Source organism: Salvia splendens, chromosome 4 (genome assembly GCF_004379255.2).
Source record: "Salvia splendens isolate huo1 chromosome 4, SspV2, whole genome shotgun sequence".
Lineage (NCBI taxonomy): Eukaryota > Viridiplantae > Streptophyta > Magnoliopsida > Lamiales > Lamiaceae > Salvia > Salvia splendens.
Genome location: NC_056035.1, coordinates 35,398,012 through 35,422,129, shown reverse-complemented (window position 1 = coordinate 35,422,129; position 24,118 = coordinate 35,398,012). Strand labels below are relative to the sequence as shown.

Genomic DNA, 24,118 nt, shown 5'->3' with positions numbered 1-24,118 from the left:
CTCGAAGATAACTTCAACGGATTGCAAGAACAAGGGTTGGATGGAGGATTTTTGGAGATGGGAGAGTGGGAGAGATGAAGAACCGTGTGGGAGAGGGAGAGAGAGGGGTGGGCGAAATTTTTGAAGAAATGGGGGCTAGGGTTTGATAAGTTGGTATTTATTTGCTAGGTTTAAGTCCATGAATGAATTAAATAAATAAATTGTGGAGAATTAAAATATAGGCTAATGAATAAAAATCCCACAATTATAAAGAGCCTAATTTTCGAAAATTATGGCTGAAAATTAATAAGGGATTATTTGATATTTACTTGGAGAGAAATAAATCCACAATTTGGGAAATAAAAATAATGAATACAAGGAAACAAATAAATTAAATCTCCAAGTAGGAACAATTGTGGTGGGGGCCGAAAATTTCAAGGACTTTGCACAAGGAAATTATTTAAATCCCCAATTAAATAGAATAGGATTTAAATTTTGGTAAATTCTTTATGGAAAGAGGCTCCCATAAAATAGGTAACAATTATTTAAATTCCCACAAGGAGAATAATAGTATGGGGCGTGTGACATGGAAGGGAAGTAGTAGAAAAATATTCACATCCCCAATTAAATTGACAAAGGAATTTATTTGAATAATAGGGATTCCACAAATTAGGAAACAAATAAAATATTCTCCAAATTTTATTGGAGAGGGCCGAAAATTGCTAGGCTAAATAGCCAAGGAAATACCCCAACTCTCTATCTATTTTTGGGCGAGGAAATGAAATATATCATGATTTAATTGGATTTAATTCAAAAGAAGAGAGTCAATAAAGCACCAATTAAATCAAATGAAAAATAATCCAATCTCCTATTGGAGATTTTCGAAACTCCCAAGGATAAAAGGATGGAGTTCGAATTTCATGTAGTGTAATTTAAGGTCCATTGGTTTGGATTTAATTTGGAATAATGTCCCAAAGCAATTAATTAAATCCACAAAAAGAAGTACTATTTCAATAATTAGGAAGGGCCGAATATTTCAATGAATCGACTCGAGAAAGGATAAATGCATGATCCTATTAATCTTTTCCCCACATTGGAAAATCGATAAAATCTCAAGCTCACCATTCCACAATTACCACGGCAATTTATTTCACGCAAAACACTTAATCACATAAAATCAAACGTTTTAAAAAAAAATTCCAAAATTCCAATAACATAATAAAAAGGGTCACAAAAGTTTGGTATGTTACACACTTTTACCATTTTTGGTAGTGGACCCTACATTCCACTAACTCATTCACACTCACATTTTATTATAAAACTAATATATAAAAGTAGGACCCACATGCCACAAACTTTTTCAACCCACTTTCTATTATATTTATTAAAACCCGTGCCGGGTCAAATGGTGACGAATTTTGGGGGACGGAGGGAGTAACATTTATTATTAGTCAAAGTCATTTGACCAAGCACGATTCCAACAATTGCCACAATAACTTGACGACAAAAAAGGATGGTGTGACGGTAGTGAGGTTATGACGACAACGACCATTGAGAAGTACCATCATTTCTGACGGAGGCAACCAATTTGAGCTGCGCACATCGAGGAGAGAGGTGAAGTTGAAATTGTTGGGACAGAGATCGAGCCGGTTGTGCGCACCTTAAGAAGGCCCACCATCTTCAGCGAGAGAGCTGACATGGGTAATAGAGTGAGGGACGATGGTAGAACCGTAGAAGTACTTGGGATGGGGAGAGGAGGATGAGCAGGTTAGACAATGAAAAAGAGGGCGTTGTGGGAAACAAGATTGAACAGTATCATATCTTTACCAATTGGTAGAGATACTTAACTAGGTGACATAGTGGCTTTTTATCGGGCCTAGATGGGCTTAGAGCATCTCCAATAGGTTAGGACGTCAAATAGCCCTCAAATAGCCTTCACACTGCCACATCATCAGCACTACAATTCTCCTGCCACATCAACTGGACATCAAATAGCCCTCACATAGCCTTCACACTACCTATCCACATCACTAATAACAATTATATAATTTAATTTACACTCGTATCAACATACGGAATTAAATTTACGAGACAAATACGGAAAATTCGAATAATAATATTAAAATTTAAAAAGAACATTAATTTAAAAAAAAAAGTACAATAATTAAAAAAATTACATTTAAAAAATTACATAAATTTGCATAAAAACTAACGCCTTGCAATCCTCCGCGCCCACAACTCTTCAACTAAATCCTTTTGCAGTCGGATATGAGCCTCCGTCTGACGCATGTCGGCATGTGCTTGGAGGAGGGCTTCTTCATCGTGCGGTACCCCACCTCGTACGTTGGCGGTGATGACGCCGTGGCTTGGACCTGCTTCATTATCGTCGGTGGCCCAATCAGTCAGTTGTACACCTTCATCTTCGACGATCATGTTGTGCATGATAATACAGGCGTACATTATATCAGCAATGCAGTCGACATGCCACAAACGCGTTGGTCCCTTAACTGCAGCCCATCGAGCTTGAAGCACACCAAATGCGCGCTCCACGTCCTTTCGCGCCGACTCCTGCCGCGTCGTAAAGTAGGCCTTCTTCGGATCTGATGCGCACCGGATCGTCTTCACAAAGACGGGCCACCTAGGGTATATCCCATCTGCCAAGTAGTAGCTCATATCATGCTGGTTGCCGTTGGCGACAAAACTGATGGCCGGACCGACGCCCTGGCACTGCTCGTTGAAAAGGGGCGACGAGTTGAGGACGTTTAGGTCGTTGTTCGAACCGGCTATCCCAAAATACGCATGCCAAATCCACAACCGGTAATCAGCCACGGCCTCGGGGATCATCGTGGGATTTTTTCCCTTGTAGCCGGTCGTGTAAAACCCCTTCCAGGCAGCGGGACAGTTCTTCCATTCCCAATGCATACAATCTATGCTGCCTAGCATTCCCGGGAACCCGTGCTGATCCCCGTGCATCCGCAACAGATTCCGGCAATCTTCGAGGGTAGGCTTTCGGAGATACTGATCACCGAATACTTCAATCACGCCCTGGCAGAAATACTTCATACATTCGATGGCAGTCGTCTCACCGATGTGGAGGTATTCGTCCCACATGTCTGCCGCGGTGCCGTAGGCCAACTGCCTGATTGCCGCAGTGCACTTTTGAATAGGGGTGTGGCCGGGTCTGCCAGCCGCATCGTGCCTGAAGCGGAAATACATATATCGCTGCTCCAATGCGTTAACAATATGCATAAATAAGTCCCGCCTCATCCTAAAACGACGCCTGAAATGGTTGGCGTCAAAACGCGGCTCCTCTGCGAAGTAATCTGTGAACAGGCGCTGATGTGCAGCTTCATGATCACGATGCACCACTTGTCGACGGTGGACAACTGGTCGTGGGCGAGGTGCCGCCGGCTGCATATAACTCTGCATCCATCGATCAACCTCACGGCTCGTATAGGCATCTAGCTCTTCGTTCATCATACGCTCGTACTCATCCGCATCCCCACCACTACCACCGGCATTACTCATTTCTTAAATTGATCTTGAACAGAAAGTAAGGTAAAGAGAATACTCGTTAAAACAAGTGGTGCTAATGAAAATGAGGTTCAACGCGCGTATATATAGTGTTTTCGAAAAACAAAAAAAAAATTTAAATCCGACGCCGGTTTGGCGCCGATCCGGGACGCACAATGGCGCCCGTGAGGATCGGCGTCGGAACCGGCGTCAGCGCGGGAATCGGCATGGCGACGCCGATTTTGACGCCGATTTCGCCGACGCCGGTTCCAATGGTTCGGCGTCAAACCGGCGTCGGCGAAAAATCGGCGTCGCGGTGGTGACGCCGGTTATTGGAGATGCTCTTAGTGCCTTATTGCAGGCCATGAGGTAGAAATAACTTTGATACCAAACAAGTGCAAATATGCAGATTCAAACGAATCCTTAATCTACATCGTATCATATTTTAACTACTTAGTTACAACACAAACTATCACTCTTTATATCTTAGCAAACCGCTTATCTCTTTCTGTCATCGACCACCATCGGCTACCTCTTTTCCCCAACCCCATTGAGCACCGCCGTCCGCCACCCACCCTAACCAACATTTCCATAAAAAAATGTACAAACACAAATCAAGCACACATATCAAAAGGCAAATGGCAGCAGTGGCAAAAAATTGTACTTCGGTACATTTGAGACAGATAGCAAGGGAGGGAAAAAGAATGCATTCGAGAGGAGTCCATCAATAACGCAGCCATAGTCTATCGCACAGATCGCAGCCCTCCAGCAACTCCAGTATATTAACAGTACGAATAAAGCACCAGATGGCATCAAGGTGAATACGCTCAAGTCGAAAATATAATAAACCTCGAGATTAACAGCATATTCAATATTCTCAAAATAAAAGCTTTTAAAACATGTTAAATAAGCATTAAAGAAACGTAATAAGTGACTGAAAAATAATAGTACTCGGTAATACTATAAAAACACAAAAGGCAAAGTCATACTAACATACGCCATCGGCGATCCAGAATCCAATTCTGGGAGCCAAAATCGCACGACAAATACCAAAAGACTGAAATTATAAGACAGATAGTTTTAAGACCAACATTAAATAAGAGGTTCTTGAAAGAGATGATATAGGGAGTGAACGTAGTTCACTTGGCACCCTTCTTGGCTGCAGCCTTGGTCACCTTGGCTCCTGATGGGTCCTTCTTCTCCACGCTCTTGATCACACCAACAGCAACAGTCTGACGCATGTCCCTAACAGCAAACCTTCCAAGAGGCGGGTACTGCGAGAATGTCTCCACAACCATGGGCTTGGTCGGAATCATCTTAACCATACCGGCATCACCATTCTTCAAAAACTTAGGCTCCTTCTCAAGCTCCTTGCCAGAACGTCTGTCAATCTTGGTCAGGAGCTCAGAAAACTTCACAGCAATGTGTGAAGTGTGGCAATCGAGGACTGGAGCATAACCGTTTCCTATCTGACCAGGGTGGTTCATGATGATGACCTGGGAAGTGAAGTTTGCAGCCTCCTTGGCAGGGTCATCCTTGGAGTTTGATGCAACAAAACCACGCTTGAGATCCTTGACAGCAACGTTCTTGACGTTGAAGCCAACATTGTCACCTGGGAGAGCTTCCTGGAGAGCCTCGTGGTGCATCTCAACAGACTTGACCTCAGTGGTCAGCCCAGTTGGTCCGAAGGTGACCACCATACCAGGCTTGATGACACCAGTCTCAACTCTTCCGACTGGCACAGTTCCAATACCACCAATCTTGTAGACATCCTGAAGTGGGAGACGGAGAGGCTTGTCTGAGGGCCTTTTGGGCTCCTGGACAGCATCAAGAGCCTCTAGAAGAGTTGGGCCCTTGTACCAGTCAAGGTTGGTCGACCTCTCAATCATGTTGTCACCCTCAAATCCAGAGATAGGCACAAAGGGGATCTTCTCAGGGTTGTAACCAACCTTCTTCAGGTAGGAAGAGACTTCCTTAATGATTTCATCGTACCTTGCCTTGGAGTATTTAGGAGTGGTAGCATCCATCTAACAAAATTCAAAAAAAAATGTGAATAACAGTACAAGGTAGCAGTTGACAGTTTTATGCCTAGGGCAATTACCATATCAAAAAAATAGTGCATATTACTATGCTAGGCTGAAATAACAAGAAAACCTTGCATAAAATATAAGGAGAAAACATTTAAGAAAAGCTGCAACAGTAAAAAATAACTGTGCATGTAGTGAAAATGTAGGTGTAACAAGAAGATTTTAAAACAATAGTAGAAAATAACATCATATACACCAATAGCTAGATATTCTAAGCCTTCAACAATTATCACTTCAGATACATAGTTAGAATTAACAATAATAGAATCAATATATATCGCAGGCATAACAGAAAGCACATATAATACTATACAAATAAACGGACTGACGGGATTCGAACCCGTAGCTACCACCCTGAATCAGGTGGGCTCTTCCAAATTAAACTACAGTCCAAAATATTCACAACAAGCTGTCTACAATGAAGTACCACTCCTCGTTTTGATTTACCAAACATCCATAACACAGGAAGGTAAATCACGGAGCATCAAATTCACATAGAAGACAAGCAGTGACATATCAAGTAATATACAGTATAACTACAAATAACACATAACTGAAAGAATAAATTGAACAAAAGAGTTTATGCAATGGTATACCTTGTTACAGCAACAGATCATTTGCTTCACACCAAGGGTAAAAGCCAGAAGAGCGTGCTCACGGGTCTGTCCATCCTTGGAGATTCCAGCTTCAAAACCACCGGTGGTAGAATCAATGATGAGCACTGCACAATCTGCCTGTGAGGTTCCTGTAATCATGTTCTTGATGAAATCACGATGTCCAGGAGCATCAATGACAGTGCAGTAGTACTTGGTAGTCTCGAACTTCCAGAGGGCGATATCAATGGTGATACCACGTTCACGCTCAGCCTTGAGCTTGTCAAGAACCCATGCATACTTGAACGACCTCTTGTTCATCTCAGCAGCTTCCTTCTCGAACCTCTCAATGACACGCTTGTCAATACCACCAAGCTTGTAGATGAGATGTCCAGTGGTGGTCGACTTCCCAGAGTCGACATGTCCAATGACCACAATACTGATATGAATCTTTTCCTTACCCATATTACTAGATCTACAACAAAATAATAAACAAATGGAATTAAATGAGATAGCATGAAGCTTATCAGGTAACAAAAGGCTACTTTAACTAAAGAAATGAAAAACTAAATAACAGATCTGAGAAAATGAAATTTATACAAGTAATAATTTATAAACCCTAATATACAACTTTTCAAAAATCCAGATTGAAAAAACAATAGTATAATTTTTTATCCAGTAGCTTCCTTGCTCTACCAGGATCATATAAGACTCAAACTACTAGAAAAATGGATACGAATACAGTAAATAATACTTATGACCATTGAACCTAAAATACGTTACAGAAGATACAGATACAATTACAGTTTCATTAGAAAGCTATATAGACTAATCAAAACATGCTTAAAAACAAAAGCTACGAGTCATGGAATAAGTAAAGCAGGGTCAACAGACGAAAGTGAAACAATAACACAAAAACAAATACTATGACTCATACAAATGTATTCGGATTGCTTTATAAACAATCCGATGAATCTCGAGATTTAATGGAATTGCTCCACAAACAAATCGATTTAGATAGATTAAATCGGCATAAACACAACACCAAATAAACAGATACTAAAACATACAAGAGCAGAAGATTAAAGAAAATGAAAGCAAATCTAACCTTCAAAAAGCAATCGAGATGTAAATTGGGGGGAGGAGAGGCGGAATGCAGTGTGAGGAGGAGAGTGGTGGGAGAGCACGTATAAATGGAGCTAGGGTTTAGAAAAAAATACTTTTATCGGATTGACTGTTATACCCCTGTGAGCTGTGAGTATGTGACTGTTTAGTCCCTCTCTGACTTGGGGTCCAACATTTATAAAGTCAACAATTCTTATGATTGAGGAATCAGATATTATTAATATATATATATATATATAGAGAGGTTAGTGATCAAGATATAACTAATTTTAAGTGTATAATTAGAGAATAAATCTCAGTCACACAAATAAATGGTACAAATATTATTTATTTTAATAATGTAAAATAGGCCAAGGGTATTTTTGGAAATCACATTATGAAATTAAGCTCATACGCGATTCATTCTTCTTCATCTTCTACGCGGCGCCGAAGTGGAGGCGTTTCACGGCGGTGATCACACTCTGGAGAGTGGAGAGAGCTGGATTCGCCGGCGGTTTGACAAAGTCGGCGCGAGCTTTCTGGCGGCGGCGGAATCTGAGGGCGGTGCAGCATTGGCGGCGAGGGAATGATTTGAAGCCGTTGGATGAGCATGAGCTCATATCTTCTAGCAGATGGTCCTTCAGCAGCAGTGGCGCCCTAATTGATTTGATCAATCGGTCATCCATGGCAACAATTAGGCTATTTGGATGCAGCGTCTCCGCTCCATTTTCCGCCGCTGACGTGAAGGAGGATAATTGGGCGGATGTTTTGCCGAATAGCAAGGATTTTGAGGATGCGATAATGGCGGCGGTTTTGGGAGGTGAGAGCGATGTGTTGAAGAAGAAGAAGGTGGTGGATAAGAGGCTCAAGGTTTTTCAGGATATAACGACGTCGTTGAGTCCCAAAGCAGCAGCATCACCGATTATTTAACTGATAAGTTAAAACTTATGCTAATTTGATTTAATTTAGTTACGATTCCAAATTGTTAATGGGTTAGAGATGGAGATGAGCTTGTTCTCCTTGAGTTTATTACGACATTATTCGTGTAATCTCACACTATAATAAAATGGTTTATTTCAGTATTTTCAATAAAACAGTGTCATGTCTGATGCTGGATTGATATTGTACTATTTCATTATAATTGATTTATGTCTTAGCATGATTTTACTTCACTCTTGTTCACAAAACACATCACTCTTATTATGATTTTACTTCACTCTTGTTCACAAAACACATCACTCTTATTATGATTTTACTTCACTCTTGTTCACAAAACACATCACTCTTATTATGATTTTACTTCACTCTTGTTCACAAAACACATCACTCTTATTATGATTTTACTTCACTCTTGTTCACAAAACACATCACTCTTATTATGATTTTACTTCACTCTTGTTCACAAAACACATCACTCTTATTATGATTTTACTTCACTCTTGTTTACAAAACACATCACTCTTGTTTATAAAACACATCGCTCTTAGCATGATTTTACTTCACTCTTGTTTACAAAACACATCACTATTAGCATGATTTTACTTCACTCTTGTTTACAAAACACATCACTATTAGCATGATTTTACTTCACTCTTGTTTACAAAACACGTCACTCTTAGCATGATTTTACTTCACTCTTGTTTACAAAACACATCACTCTTAGCATGATTTTACTTTACTCTTATTTACAAAACACATCACTCTTATTATGATTTTTCTTCACTCTTGTTTACAAAACACATCACTCTTAGCTTGATTTTACTTCACTCTTGTTTACAAAACACATCACTCTTAGCATGATTTTACTTCACTCTCGTTTACAAAACACATCACTCTTAGCATGATTTTACTTCACTCTTGTTTACAAAACACATCACTATTAGTTCCATGGCCATAGAGAACTAAATATACTCCAGTTTTGTTCCTATTAATTTCATGAAGTGAGAGTTTCCCAAATTCCCAAATCGTATGAAGGAGTGGGTCTAATTTCTTATGTTACCATACATCTTTTTTCGGGTGAAAAATCTTAAGTTATCACACTTCTGCAGCTTGAATGACTTTGAAATGAGAAAATATGCAAACTGAACTATACAAGTTATAAAACATCTAAAAGCAAAACATAATCCAGTAGCAAGTAACGATAAATTCTATTAAGCAAAAACAAATATTCACATGTTAGCTCCACAAAAGTGATGCTATCTATTAAATGATAAAATTATGCAACGTAAATACATTCAAAACTCAATCCAGACACAGCGACTTCGATTCCCCGCTTCGCCACCCCTCTCTCACCGCCGGCCACCCCTCCGGCACGGCCTTCTCCGTCTCAATCCTCACCCTGTCGTCTAATATCTCATTAAATTTAAAAATTAATACTAGCCCTTGATTTTTTTTGATCTTGTGGCTATGATTTGTTCTCTAGTTATTTGGTTAAAGGGTATTTACCCTAGATCACTACTCTATATATATATATTCTCAAAAAATTAATTAGCATTTAGCAACATCTCTTGTAACAACTTTACAATAGTAGTAATGTATTCTCATGTTGTTGATATTAAAATAATTAGATCACAACTAAATTTCGCTGTGTATTTTAGTGCTCTTTAATCTTTATTCATGACATGTGAATCTCCATTTCAATTGACTGAAATTTAAATTTTATAGAATTGAAATATTGAATCACAATAACTTTGAGTATGATTTCTATTTTCTTGTAAATTAGCCACTTGAATGAAATTGGCATAAGTATTTCCTCCATCATTACTTTGTCTCTACTTTTTCTTTTATATGTCCATTAATATTTCTCATATTTACTTTTTATTATTTTAAATTATTAACCTCATATTCTGCTAATATATTTCACTAACAACTCATTATAAAAAAAATAATTAGCATTTAGCAACATCTCTTGTAACAACAACTTTACAATAGTAGTAATGTATTCTCATGTTGTTGATATTAAAATAATTAGATCACAACTAAATTTCGCTGTGTATTTTAGTGCTTTTTAATCTTTATTCAACATGACATGTGAATCTCCATTTCAATCGACTGAAATTTAAATTTTATAGAATTGAAATATTGAATCACAATAACTTTGAGTATGATTTCTATTTTCTTGTAAATTAGCCACTTGAATGAAATTGGCATAAGCATTTCCTCCATCATCATTACTTTGTCTCTACTTTTTCTTTTATATGTCCATTAATATTTCTCATATTTACTTTTTATTATTTTTAATTATTAACCTCATATTGTGCTAATATATTTCACTAACAACTCATTATAAAATGTATATAAAAATATGACTCATATTTTATTAATTTTTCTCCTCAATTTCTTTTCATATTTCTTAAAAGAAATCTATATTCGGGTCAACTAATGACAACTAATAGTGAACATAGGGAATAAAATAAATTTAAATCCTTGAAAGATTATTTATGAGTTATAAATTTTGTTGTGTACCGTTAATTTGTCATGTAAACAATAATATTATATAAATAATGAGATTATCAAAGTATAACTAATCTTAAATTAGACCTATGAATTTGGTCGATTCGGTAACGACCAAACTGATTAGACGGTTAACCGATTGCCATTTTTTCCGAAATCTAGAACCGAACCCTTAGTCGGTTCGTTTCCGAACAGCAGGTTCTTCGGTTCCACCAAAGGGACCGAAATCAACGGTGGTAAGAGAAGGGGAGCAACAACGACTGTCGGAGTGATGCACTATTTATTAGCACTAAAAATACCTACAAGCATACAGGGTAGATCTAGTATAGCTAAAGGTCAGTACCGGGATATCGAACACAGGGAATAAGATTGCAACTGGCTATCATATACTCCCTCCGTCCCCCAATTTGAGTCACTCTTTGACTCGGCACGAGTTTTAAGGAAAAGTTTGAATGTGTGGTGTAATAAATGGAGTTAGGTAGTGAAATGTGGGGTCCCTTTGACTTTTGGTGTAATGAAGGGTAATTTTGATGTCCAAAAATGGTAAGTGGGAAGAGTGACTCTTATTGGGGGACGGCCCAAAATGGAAAAGAGTGACTCAAATTGGGGGACGGAGGGAGTAGTACTAAGCGTCATATACTATTTAGAGATACAGAGATTTTGATTTTGGATTTTATAAACTAGACAGAAATAAATAAACAAATAACAAAAAAAATAATAAAAAATAATAAAAAGCAGGCTAAAGAATGTAGAATTTTAGGATCCAAAAACACAATCGACTTCCTTGAATTACGGTCTCCAAAGCTATTAAGTCGATCACAATTATAGGTTAAACCCCCTCCCGAGGTGAGAAACCTGTAGATTAGGTGATAGGATTGAAGTCCCCTTCTAACCCTTGAACCCCTAACTCCTAAAAGCATATAAGATCAAAGACCTCACTCAAAACCTCAACTCTCCCAAGTTCTATTGAATTAATGTGTGAATTATCCCTTTTTCCAAGATAATTATTTCGTCTCCCGAGTACTCTAATCAACTCTAACATGTATTCAAGAGGTAGCTAATCAATTGAACATAGAAAGCACCAGATAAATCAAATAACTGCAAGAGCTAACAAGGAAAATCAATCGAATATTTATACAAAAAATTCTACAAAAGATGTTCTACTCATAGACAAGTAAAAACTACAATTAAAGTACGAGACACGAAAGAAATTGATAAAACCCAAGGTTGAATCTTCAATCTTCAGTCTTCTCCTGCCTGGATCTGCAGAACTCCGCTCCAATGGAAGATGGATGAATTTTGTGTGTATTATGGAATGGAAAGAGGTGTAGAGATGGAGAAGGATTGGAGGCTCTGAGATAAAGATTATGAATTAGGTTCAGAGGTATTTATAGGCTGGAAAAAGGTTTATTTTTTTATAAATTTCGTGTCCTACAAGAAATAGGAGAGATTTGGCTTCACAATATAATAATTTCTTTTCTTCCGTGAATTTTCGCCTAATTTCCGCCAGATTTTGACTGCACTGCGCGATGTTTGTAAAATGGCTATAACTTTCTCCTTAGAACTCCGATTTAGATGTTTAAGGTATCCACGCAAAGGTCTTTTGAAGACGAAGAGACTGGTATCTAGTAGGCACTGATTGGACTTCAAAATCGCTTCCAGAATGGGCTCGAACAGAGGCTGCTGCACTTTGGCCTTTTTTCACATTTTTCTATCTTTTTCTATCATTTATCAACAAACACGTCAAAAATACCAAATGTATAACATATGCAATTTAAGAACATAATTTGCATGATTGACATTTAAAACAAGTCAAATCTAGTCCTTAAAAACATTCAAAATCTGTGTTTGTCAACTCCCCCAAACTTAATTATTTGTTTGTCCTCAAACAAAACAAGAGAAAAACTACTAAAGAAACACGGATGCTAAGAACTAGACTTCATAGTTGCCTCAAAAATTGTAACAAGAAATGAAGAGTTTGACAAGAATACAAATCAAATCAAGCAAAGCTTATTAGTGCATTTTCATTACTAGCTCGTTGATCACCTTGAAGTACATGCGCTCACAAGTGTTTAGAATGTGTTTATCACACACTCTCAAAGTGTATAAGGTAAAGAATATATGCTCTCAGATCATGCAACATGCAAAGTTTACCATAGGCTTGCTCGATGTCTAATCCATCCTCTACTTTATGTGATTAAAATCAAAAATCCGAAAGGTCTTTATTTTCGGTTATAATGTAGGCTCTTTGGTAAGGTGAGGAAATATGGCTAAAAGTGACTAATCCCAAACATAACAAAAGTGATCAATTTCTACTACATCAAACATAGCACTGCACCAACAATATGAATCTCAGTAAATTCTAGACTTTGTCTAAATTTCTTCTCACTTCCCAAATTCCTTTGATTTTTTTTTCTTTTCATTTTTTTTCTTTTGTACATTTTTTTTCTTTCTATGCACAACCAATTATCTCATTCAAACCACAAATGCCTATGCACTTTTCACAAGTAAGCACACTACTTTTCTTTCTACCTTATCTCTCCAACTCTTTTCATAAGATATGAACTAACTTTCTCCAAGAGTGTACGAATATTCCCCCTTTATTTAGCTTCCAAAGAAAAAGGCTTTAAAGGCTCAAAATGTCTAGCTAGGGAAAAATATTTTGAGTAAGGTCAATAATTTGGATATATAAAGTAGCTAAGAAGGATGATCTAACGTCCTCTTTTATCATTTAAACACTTTGCAGACTTAAGCAGACTAGGAGCAAGTTCTAGAAACAAATACATGAATACAGGTAAATCACACAAGAAAGAAATTTATGGCTCAAGTCTCACAAGGTATAAGCAAGATTCAAGGCAAACAAGCAAATTCATTATTTATGCACATTTTCACTAAACATTCAAATCAATGCATCAAGTCAACTCAACCAACACATAAACGAAATTTTTATCATAGGCAACTCGGTCTGATGTTACTAAACATAAGTATTTCTAAATTTTCTATGTTATGCTCGTGACAAGATTCACCTCGGGATTATTAAAAAAACTAACAAAAATAAGCAAAAACAACTAAACTCACGGTCCACCACTTCATCCCCCAAACTTATTCAAAACTACGTTAAGAATAAATTTGAAAAGTCGGTAGAAACGTGAGTAAACTAAGAAAACAAAATAAATATGAAAAAAAGATACCGATGTTGGGTTGCCTCCCAACAAGCGCTTGGTTAACGTCTTTAGCTTGACGTTCTTTGAAGCTCATAAATTATCCCCCATTCTCGGGACTTCCTGTGGGATGCCTTTTGTACCTTAACGTGATCATTTTTCATCCCCTGTAATATTCTCTATCCCCCAATTAATTGCAAAAAATTTTCATAATTCCCCATCAAACTCCAATCCAAACTATCAATACATATCAATAACAAAGTCATTCATGAAAGAATTCAAGTTCGAAGCTCAGAAATTAAAAGAGAGCGTACCTTGTATTGGTTAACGATTGAGCACAAGAAAATTGGTAGCATCCAAAGAATTTGATTAAGTGATGTGAACGTGAAGTGAGAGTGGGTGATTTATGTGGAGAAAAAAAATAGAGGGAAAGAGGTTCTAATTTTTTTTTTAGATTTTCTTTAAAAGAAATGAAGAACAAGAAGGTTAAAAAAAAGAGAAAAAAAAAGAAAAGGAAAAATTCAAACGGAAAAGGAAAAAAAAGAAAAGAATTTTTTTATTTTATTTTATTTAACTAGCTCTACGGAGAAAAACTTCAGCTCTACGGAGGAGAAAACTAATGGTAAAAAATAATAAAAGCAAGAGAGCAAGCATATTTTTATTTCACCCATGCTCTACGGAGTATATCAAATGTTGTAGAAGATAATTGCATCTTCCATAGGAGCGCAGAGTAATCCATTGTTGTGCTTCGTGCTCCTTGCAAAACAAATAAAACAAAAAAAATTAAAATAAAACTATACAAAATATTACACTCCAAATTAGTATTATCAACCGTTCTGCAATATCAGCTTAAAGTAATAATATTCCCCGGCAACGGCGCCAAAAACTTGATGCGTTATTTATTAGCACTAAAAATACCTACAAGCATACATGGTAGATCTAGTATAGCTAAAGGTCAGTACCGGGATATCGAATACAGGGAATAAGATTGCAACTGACTATCATATACTAAGCGTCATATACTATTTAGAGACACAGCTTATAGCAATAATATTCCCCGGCAACGGCGCCAAAAACTTGATGCGTTATTTATTAGCACTAAAAATACCTACAAGCATACATGGTAGATCTAGTATAGCTAAAGGTCAGTACCGGGATATTGAACACAGGGAATAAGATTGCAACTGACTATCATATACTAAGCGTCATATACTATTTAGAGACACAGAGATTTTGATTTAGGATTTTATAAACTAGATAGAAATAAATAAACAAATAACAAAAAAAATAAAAAATAATAATAAAAAGCAGGCTAAAGAATGTAGAATTTTAGGATCCAAAAACACAATCGACTTCCTTGAATTACGGTCTCCAGAGCTATTAAGTCGATCACAATTATAGATTAAACCCCCTCCCGAGGTGAGAAACCTGTAGATTAGGTGATAGGATTGAAGTCCCCTTCTAACCCTTGAACCCTTAACTCCTAAAAGCATATAAGATCAAAGACCTCACTCAGAACCTCAACTCTCTCGAGTTCTATTGAATTAAGGTGTGAATTATCCCTTTTTCCAAGTCAATTATTTCGTCTCCCGAGTACTCTAATCAACTCTAACATGTATTCAAGAGGTAGCTAATCAATTGAACATAGAAATCACCAGATAAATCAAATAACTGCAAGAGCTAACAAGGAAAATCAATCGAATATTTATACAAAAAATTCTACAAAAGATGTTCTACTCATAGACAAGTAAAAACTACAATTAAGTACGAGACACGAAAGAAATTGATCTTCAATCTTCAGTCTTATCCTGCCTGGATCCGCAGATCTCCGCTCCAATGGAAGATTGATGAATTTTGTGTGTATTTTGGAATGGAAAGAGATGTGGAGATGGAGAAGGATTGGAGGCTCTGAGATAAAGATTATGAATTAGGTTCAGAGGTATTTATAGGCTGGAAAAAGGTTTATTTTTGATAAATTTCGTGCCCTGCAAGAAATAGGAGAGATTTGGCTTCATAATATAATAATTTCTTTTATTCCCTGAATTTCCGCCTAATTTCCGCCAGATTTTGACTGCACTGCGCGATATTTGTAAAATGACCATAACTTTCTCCACAGAACTCTGATTTAGATGTTTAAGGTATCCACGCGAAGGTCTTTCGAAGACGAAGAGACTGGTATCTAGTAGGCACTGATTGGACTTCAAAATCTCTTCCAGAATGGGCTCGAACAGAGGCTGCTGCACTTTGGCCTTTTTTTCACATTTTTCTATCTTTTTCTATCATTTATCAACAAACAAATCAAAAATACCAAATGTATAACATATGCAATTTAAGAACATAATTTGCATGATTGACATTTAAAACAAGTCAAATCTAGTCCTTAAAAACATTCAAAATCTGTGTTTGTCACGGAGTAGCAGCGACGGTCGGCGCAACAGCCGCAGCAAAGAAGAGTGGCGAAGAGGAGAGAGCAACATCGGTCAGCACAGCAGCAGAGAAGAATGGCGAAGAGGAGAGAACAACATAAGTTCTTTTTAGTGAGAGCTGCTGCGATTAGTTAGTGAATAAGGGTTTTACAGTTTTAATTTTAACTTTTAAATTGTTTGATGGTTTTTTACTGTTTCATAGGAGTATTAACTTTTAAGTTGTTTATAAATGATAGATTAAAATGAGGAGGGAACATCTTTTTTAGTACATCAATTATTCTAAATGAGCAAATTTGGTCCGTAACATTTCATAATATCTTTTAAGGTCAATCAACTATAAGTTAATATCAATTCAACTACTTTTTGGCTAATTCCAATATTTTCATGACCAAAGTACCCTTAAGGTCAATGAGGGAATTCAATCTATTTACCCTCTCATTTGCATTAAAGTATGTAATTTGGTATAGTTGATGTACCAAAAAATATGTCCCCTCTAATTTTAATTTCAAAAATAAAAATATCTTAATGATATTAATATTTTATTACTATTAATTATTTACGTTTAGTTTTACTTATTTGTAATATTTTAAATCATTGTACTATATTTAATATTAATAGTTAAATAACTTAGATATAAATATATGTAAACATTATATTTATACAATATTTGTATATAAAAGTAGTTCAATTTATTAGATGGAATATTAATTTTTCAATCTTAAAGCTATATATAGAATATGTTATTTTTAAGTACAATACAAAATTGATGATTAAAAATAAATTAAAATTTATTAACATACATAGAATCTTAAATAATTAAAAGAGCTAAGTTTTATTTTATCTACTCTTATGTAGTAATTGTAGTCTAAAAAGATTAGTTGAAATTATCAATAATCAATTTAATAAAAAAGACAATGACATTCTTAGTTGAATACATGGTTAATTTAAATCTATGATTGTTTAATTAAATAAAAAATCAATAGTCGCTATCAATTATTTAATATCACAATGTCGCGTCTTAATATTATCATTAGGCCATTTACTACACCATGAAAACTGTTTATAGTTCTCATATCTATTCCATTGACTATTCGTGAATCATATTTTTCTACTTTATTAAATTTTTATTTCAATGTAGTATATATTATATATTATGATTAACTTAAATTTTCAGTTTAATAAAATTACGAGATTCATTAAAATAAAATATTTATCTTAATTTTATCTAAATAATTGATAATGTAACCATATAAAAGTATTAACTAGCACTAGAAAGTATATCATAATATTCAAATAAGGTATGATATATATTAATAATAGTAGTATAAGATCTATTAAACTTAATCCCAAATAAATTAGAAGAAAGAAAAAAGTAGGTGAATAAATAGATTGAATTACCCCCATTGGCCTTAGAGGTACTTTGGTCATGAAAATATTGGAAATAGTAAAAAAGTAGTTGAATTGATATTAACTTATAGTTAATGGACCTCAAAAGATATTATGAAATGTAACGGACCAAATTTGCTCATTTGAGATAGTTGATATATTAAAAAAGATGTTCCCTCTAAAATGAATATAGTGAAAAAAAAAAATTCAATCACTTATTAGAGTTCTTCGGTTCTAACCGAGAATCGCCTAAACCCATAACCTCTTAACCGAAATCGGACCTTGACCTTGTTTTTCGGTTCTCGGTTAACCAAGAACCTAAAAAATAAGGTTTGGTTCTCACCGAGAACCGTAAACCGTTTCCACACCCCTCTCTTAAATACATAACTAGAGAAAACAAATTTAGTTCATTATAAGAACGATTTTAGTTCATTATAGGAGCGATTTAGTTCACTACTATCTCCGTCCTACTTTAGGAGTCACATTTGAGTTCGACACGGATTTTAATAAATGTAAAGGTAAGTTGGTGAAAAAAGATAGTGGAATGTGATCCTAGTTGTTGATTGTCGCAATATTTGTTCTTCATTTCAGATCCTTCTTTAAAGAAGGAAAATTATTGATTGTCGCAATATTTGTTATTCATACCAGATCCTATCTAACTTTCAAGTGCTAATTTGAAAATAATTCTAAATTGTCAAAACTATAAAAATTTTTACCATATTTACGTGTTGGGTAAAAAATATTTATATTAGGAGGATGGATATCTCATGTGCCTTTGTCAAACATCAATAACTGCAAGTGGCGATCACCAAGAGGAACTACCTCGATTCCTCTTTGGTGTCGTAGTGATTTTCGTGTTTTTCTAAACCTTAATGTATTTGTTGCTAGTGAAATCAAAACACTGAAAAGGATGAAAATGAACAGAAGAAATAAAAAGTAGTCGAAGAGTACAAAAAAACAGTAGAAATCAACGGCGGATCCAGGATATAATACTCGTGGGGTCGGACATAGTGAAAAATATATTATATATTTATTTAAATATTTATTATTTTAAAAAATATAATATTTAAATGGAGTAATATTTTGAAAAAAAATACATTAAAATTTAAGTAATATTATCTTTCATTATACACTTTAGTTGATTCTTACTAATAATACCCATATCACAAATTTATGTGCGTTCGGATAGTTTGTATTCTAAAGTATTTTAATTTTAAATTTGTGATACGCCATGTAATTTACGAACACTATCGTGTTGATTAACTTTTTAGCCAAAGTATATATTTCTAATATGCAAATGCAGACCAATCCTAATAAAACAGAGAAGGGGTGACTTAAATTGCAATAAAAAATATTACTACCTCATGTCCAAAAATAGATAAATTCTAAAGTTTCTATTTTTAAGAGACCCGCCAAAATGGAAATAGTTTCTATTTTTAAAATGCGGAGGTGATATGTAATAAAATTTGTATTCAATACTTATATTGTATTTTTTGATGACTTAAATAGACTGAATATCAATGACACCAAATTTGAAAATTGATAAATTTAAAGTACTATGAACATAAATAATGAATATATTTATTCAGCTGTGATGATTTTTATATAAAAAAATATTCGATACAAAAAAATAACTTAATTTGTGGAAGTCCAAATCCCCACATTTTTAAAGCCCAAATCTCATATTACTGAATGAAGACCGAACGAATCTCAAAACACAACGCATCTTCTTCCCTAAACTTCTCTTCTGCAAAATTCTCAGTTCTTCTCTTTCTTTCTTCCAAATTTCTTATCGAAATCTTATCAATATTTTATCTACGATAATGATGTATATGTATATCTCTTTTCTTCTTTGTTTCTCTAATTTTTAGTTTCATTGTCTTATTTGCTTCGGTTATGTGGAGAAGGCTGCCGTGGGGTCGGAGGCAAGGTTTTTTAGGGTCAGCACGCTGAGTAGTGGTATTTACTGGTGGTATTCATGGACCCATGGTAGGGTCGGCCGACACGCCCGACCCCACCTGGATCCGCCGCTGGTAGAAATGGAAGTTGCAGTAACAAAATGAGCGAAAATTTTGATATGAGGTATTGTGTAAGAATCATAATGTGTAAAAACATAATTATATACTCTACCTATTTAGAGCATGTTTGATAGTACTAAGTTATGAATAGGGTGATCCTGAACAACATATTGACCTGTAAAATTACAGTATCTCTTTGTTTGGTAGTACATCTTAGAATTAGAGGTTTGTAATTCAATTTAAGATTACCAAAATTAACAAAAGAAAAGCTATAAAAACATGTTTTAAATAAGGATAACAGAAACGCAATAAGTAACGAAAAATAAAAATACTATAAAAACACAAAAAGCAAAGTCATACTAACATACGCCATCGGCGATCCAGAATCCAATTCTGGGAGCCAAAATCGCACAACAAATACCAAAAGACTGAAATTATAAGAAAGATAGCTTTAAGACCAACATTAAATAAGAGGTTCTTGAAAGAAATAAAACGAGAGATGATATAGGGAGTGAACGTAGTTCACTTGGCACCCTTCTTGGCTGCAGCCTTGGTCACCTTGGCTCCTGATGGGTCCTTCTTCTCCACGCTCTTGATCACACCAACAGCAACAGTCTGACGCATGTCCCTAACAGCAAACCTTCCAAGAGGCGGGTACTGCGAGAATGTCTCCACAACCATGGGCTTGGTCGGAATCATCTTAACCATACCGGCATCACCATTCTTCAAAAACTTAGGCTCCTTCTCAAGCTCCTTGCCAGAACGTCTGTCAATCTTGGTCAGGAGCTCAGAAAACTTCACAGCAATGTGTGAAGTGTGGCAATCGAGGACTGGAGCATAACCGTTTCCTATCTGACCAGGGTGGTTCATGATGATGACCTGGGAAGTGAAGTTTGCAGCCTCCTTGGCAGGGTCATCCTTGGAGTTTGATGCAACAAAACCACGCTTGAGATCCTTGACAGCAACGTTCTTGACGTTGAAGCCAACATTGTCACCTGGGAGAGCTTCCTGGAGAGCCTCGTGGTGCATCTCAACAGACTTGACCTCAGTGGTCAGCCCAGTTGGTCCGAAGGTGACCACCATACCAGGCTTGATGACACCAGTCTCAACTCTTCCGACTGGCACAGTTCCAATACCACCAATCTTGTAGACATCCTGAAGTGGGAGACGGAGAGGCTTGTCTGAGGGCCTCTTGGGCTCCTGGACAGCATCAAGAGCCTCTAGAAGAGTTGGGCCCTTGTACCAGTCAAGGTTGGTCGACCTCTCAATCATGTTGTCACCCTCAAATCCAGAGATAGGCACAAATGGGATCTTCTCAGGGTTGTAACCAACCTTCTTCAGGTACGAAGAGACTTCCTTAATGATTTCATCGTACCTTGCCTTGGAGTATTTAGGAGTGGTAGCATCCATCTAACAAAAATACCAAAAAAATGTGAATAACAGTTCCAGGTAACAGTTGACATTTTTATTTCTAGGTCAATTACCACAAAAAAAATTAGTACCAATTATTAAAATCTTTTCACTTTAGATATACAGTTAAGATCAGTGTTATCAATCTCGTATGGCGGTTCGCCTAAAAACCGCCACAGGGATATGGCATATTAGTATGGCGGATATGGCGGTCATTAATTAAATAAATAAAATAATACTTATTATTTATACATAATTCAAAAATTGAAAAATAACAAAAATATAACATCTAAAACTCTTAAAACAATTAATAAAGCATAAAATACAGCTCTAACATCCATGTTTCTTGCATAATGCCCCATTCCTAAATGGGGTACACACACAATGTTGTCAAATGGCGGATATGGCGGTGCTATGGCAGCGCCATGTTGCTATAGCATTTCCAACAAGAACGCCATGCCATAGCGCCATGGCGCCGCCATATCCTCTATTTGATAACATTGGTTAAGATTAACAATACTCGAATCAATATATAATGCATGCATTACAGAAGGCGTAGGCGCATACAATACTACACAAACAAAAGGACTGACGGGATTCGAACCCATAGCTAACGCCCTGAATCAGGTGGGCTCTCCCAAATTGAACTACAGTCCAAAATATTCACAACAAGCTGTCTACAATGAAGGGCCACTCCTCGTTTTGATTTACCAAACATCCATAACACATGAAGGTAAATCACGGAGCATCAAATTCATATAGAAGACAAGCAGTGACATATCAAGTAATATACAGTATAATTACAAATAACACATAACTGAAAGAATAATTGGAACAAAATAGTTTTTGCAATGATATACCTTGTTACAGCAACAGATCATTTGCTTCACACCAAGAGTAAAAGCCAGAAGAGCGTGCTCACGGGTCTGTCCATCCTTGGAGATTCCAGCTTCAAAACCACCGGTTGTAGAATCAATGATGAGCACTGCGCAATCTGCCTGTGAGGTTCCTGTAATCATGTTCTTGATGAAATCACGATGTCCAGGAGCATCAATGACAGTGCAGTAGTACTTGGTAGTCTCGAACTTCCAGAGGGCGATATCAATGGTGATACCACGTTCACGCTCAGCCTTGAGCTTGTCAAGAACCCATGCATACTTGAACGACCTCTTGTTCATCTCAGCAGCTTCCTTCTCGAACCTCTCAATGACACGCTTGTCAATACCACCAAGCTTGTAGATGAGATGTCCAGTGGTGGTCGACTTCCCAGAGTCGACATGTCCAATGACCACAATACTGATATGAATCTTTTCCTTACCCATATTTCAAACAGATTACTAGATCTGCAACAAAATAATAAACAAACGGAGTTAGATGAGATTATATACAGCTTATTAGATAACAAAAGGCTACTTGAACCAAAGAAATGAAAAACTAAATCATAGACCTAGTTAATCGAAAACGAAAGCAAGTATTAATTCATAAGACCATAATAAATATTTTCTTTTAATCCATAAAATCCAGATTAAAAAGAGAGCATATATTTCGTATCCCAGAGTTTGATTTACCAGCACCATATAACACTCAAATAACACTCAAACAACTTGACAATCGGGCTTAAGATTTATTAATAAGCCTCAGAAACTCAATGAAACATGCCTAAAAACTACTCATGAAATAAAGCAGGGACCAACCGACAAAAGTGCGAAACAATAAGACAAACGACATGCTGTGATAGATAATTAAGGATCGTATAAATTTATTCGGATTGTTCTACTAATTCAGAAACAAAACCGATCCATCTCGAGATTTAATGGAATTCCTCCACACACAAATCGATTTAGATAAATCAAACAGGCAGAAACAACCGAACAAATAAACAGATACAAAAAACAACATACGAGACGTGGAAGATAAGAAAAAGGAAAGCAATTTTTACCTTCAAGCAGCAATCGAGATATAGATGGGGGAGGAGAGGCGAAATGCGGAGTACACTACAGATAGTGGTGAGGAGTGCACAAATTTATATTAAGCAGCTAGGGTTTAGGTAGAGACATTTTTTTCGGATTGACTGTTATACCCCTGTGAGTATGTGTGACTTAGAGGTCCCCAAACCGAACCGAACCGAACCGGCGCGGAACCGCCACCGGCGGTTCCGGACCGGAACCATCGGCGGCGGTTCGAACCGTGACCGAAACCGCCGGTTCCCCCGGGCCGGTTCAAGTTTCAATTTCATGCAAACCGTAACCTCCGGTTCCGAACCGGCGGTTCGACGATTTTCCGATAACTTTTCAGGCCTATTTCCGGCCTACACCCTAGCCTTTTCAGAAACCCGCCGGTTTTCGTCAGAAATCGTTGACGAAACCGGCGGTTCCGACCCAAAAACTGCCGGTTCCGGCGGTAAACCGCCGGTTCCGGTGGATTTTCAAAATTTTGAAATTTGAATTTTTTTTTATTTATTTAATATAATCACATTTTTCCCCTATAAATACCAATTCCTCTTCATTTCTACTCACCACGTTCTTGTGTTAACAAATCTTTCTCTTCTCAATCTCAATTTATCTATTCTCAAGCCACCATTCTCTCTAATTGCTCAAGTTGTTTACGTTATTTGCGCTCATAATGTACTCACGTTGTTTACGTTATCATATCCACACAATCACACTACTCTCTAATCTCTATTCTCCACTTTCAATTTCCATAAATATCATGTCTTCATCTCGTCGTGGTGGTGATCGGGGCAAAGGAATTGCCTAAGATCAAAGTGATACTCGTCGTCGACGTGCCCCTACTAGAGCACAAGTTGCGGAGGAGGTGGGAAGGCGAGGCGCTCTTCCGCTCTTCGAGCGCAAGTAAGTTCTAATATGTTTTTGTTTTTTTAATTCATTTTTATTAAATTCATAATTTCATTTTTTTAACATTTATGTGTCTATGTGTTTTATTTTTGTTAGTATTTTTACTTAATTGTATAATTTTCGTAGGAGGAAG

At 36.5% G+C, this 24,118-nt stretch overlaps 1 protein-coding gene across 3 annotated transcripts; it reads right to left on the bottom strand.

Annotated features, from left to right (window-relative positions):
- Nucleotides 1-4,423: 4,423 nt before the first annotated feature.
- On the bottom strand, nt 4,424-23,137 carry LOC121799670 (elongation factor 1-alpha). Of its 3 annotated transcripts, none has more exons than XM_042199109.1 (3): nt 22,420-22,479; nt 6,176-6,604; nt 4,424-5,519 (listed from the first exon to the last, which is right to left on the bottom strand). In XM_042199109.1, the coding sequence occupies exons 1-3, from the start codon at nt 22,450-22,452 to the stop codon at nt 4,632-4,634; spliced, it is 1,350 nt and encodes a 449-aa protein (XP_042055043.1). In that variant the 5' UTR covers nt 22,453-22,479; the 3' UTR covers nt 4,424-4,631. The 3 variants fall into 3 exon arrangements, with proteins under 3 accessions (XP_042055043.1, XP_042055041.1, XP_042055042.1); XM_042199107.1 differs by lacking the exon at nt 22,420-22,479 and adding an exon at nt 7,281-7,368 and having other exon boundaries at nt 6,176-6,647; XM_042199108.1 differs by lacking the exons at nt 4,424-5,519; nt 6,176-6,604 and adding exons at nt 20,034-21,130; nt 23,070-23,137 and having other exon boundaries at nt 21,991-22,473.
- Between the last annotated feature and the right edge of the window lie 981 nt (nt 23,138-24,118).

Bases quoted from the DNA above. Each gene is read 5' to 3' on its own strand.
- LOC121799670 (XM_042199108.1), bottom strand. From the start codon at position 22,452: ATGGGTAAGGAAAAGATTCATATCAGTATTGTGGTCATTGGACATGTC. The intron at 21,131-21,990 runs GTATATCATTGC...TATTTTTGTTAG, and splicing joins TGATCTGTTGCTGTAACAAG to ATGGATGCTACCACTCCTAA.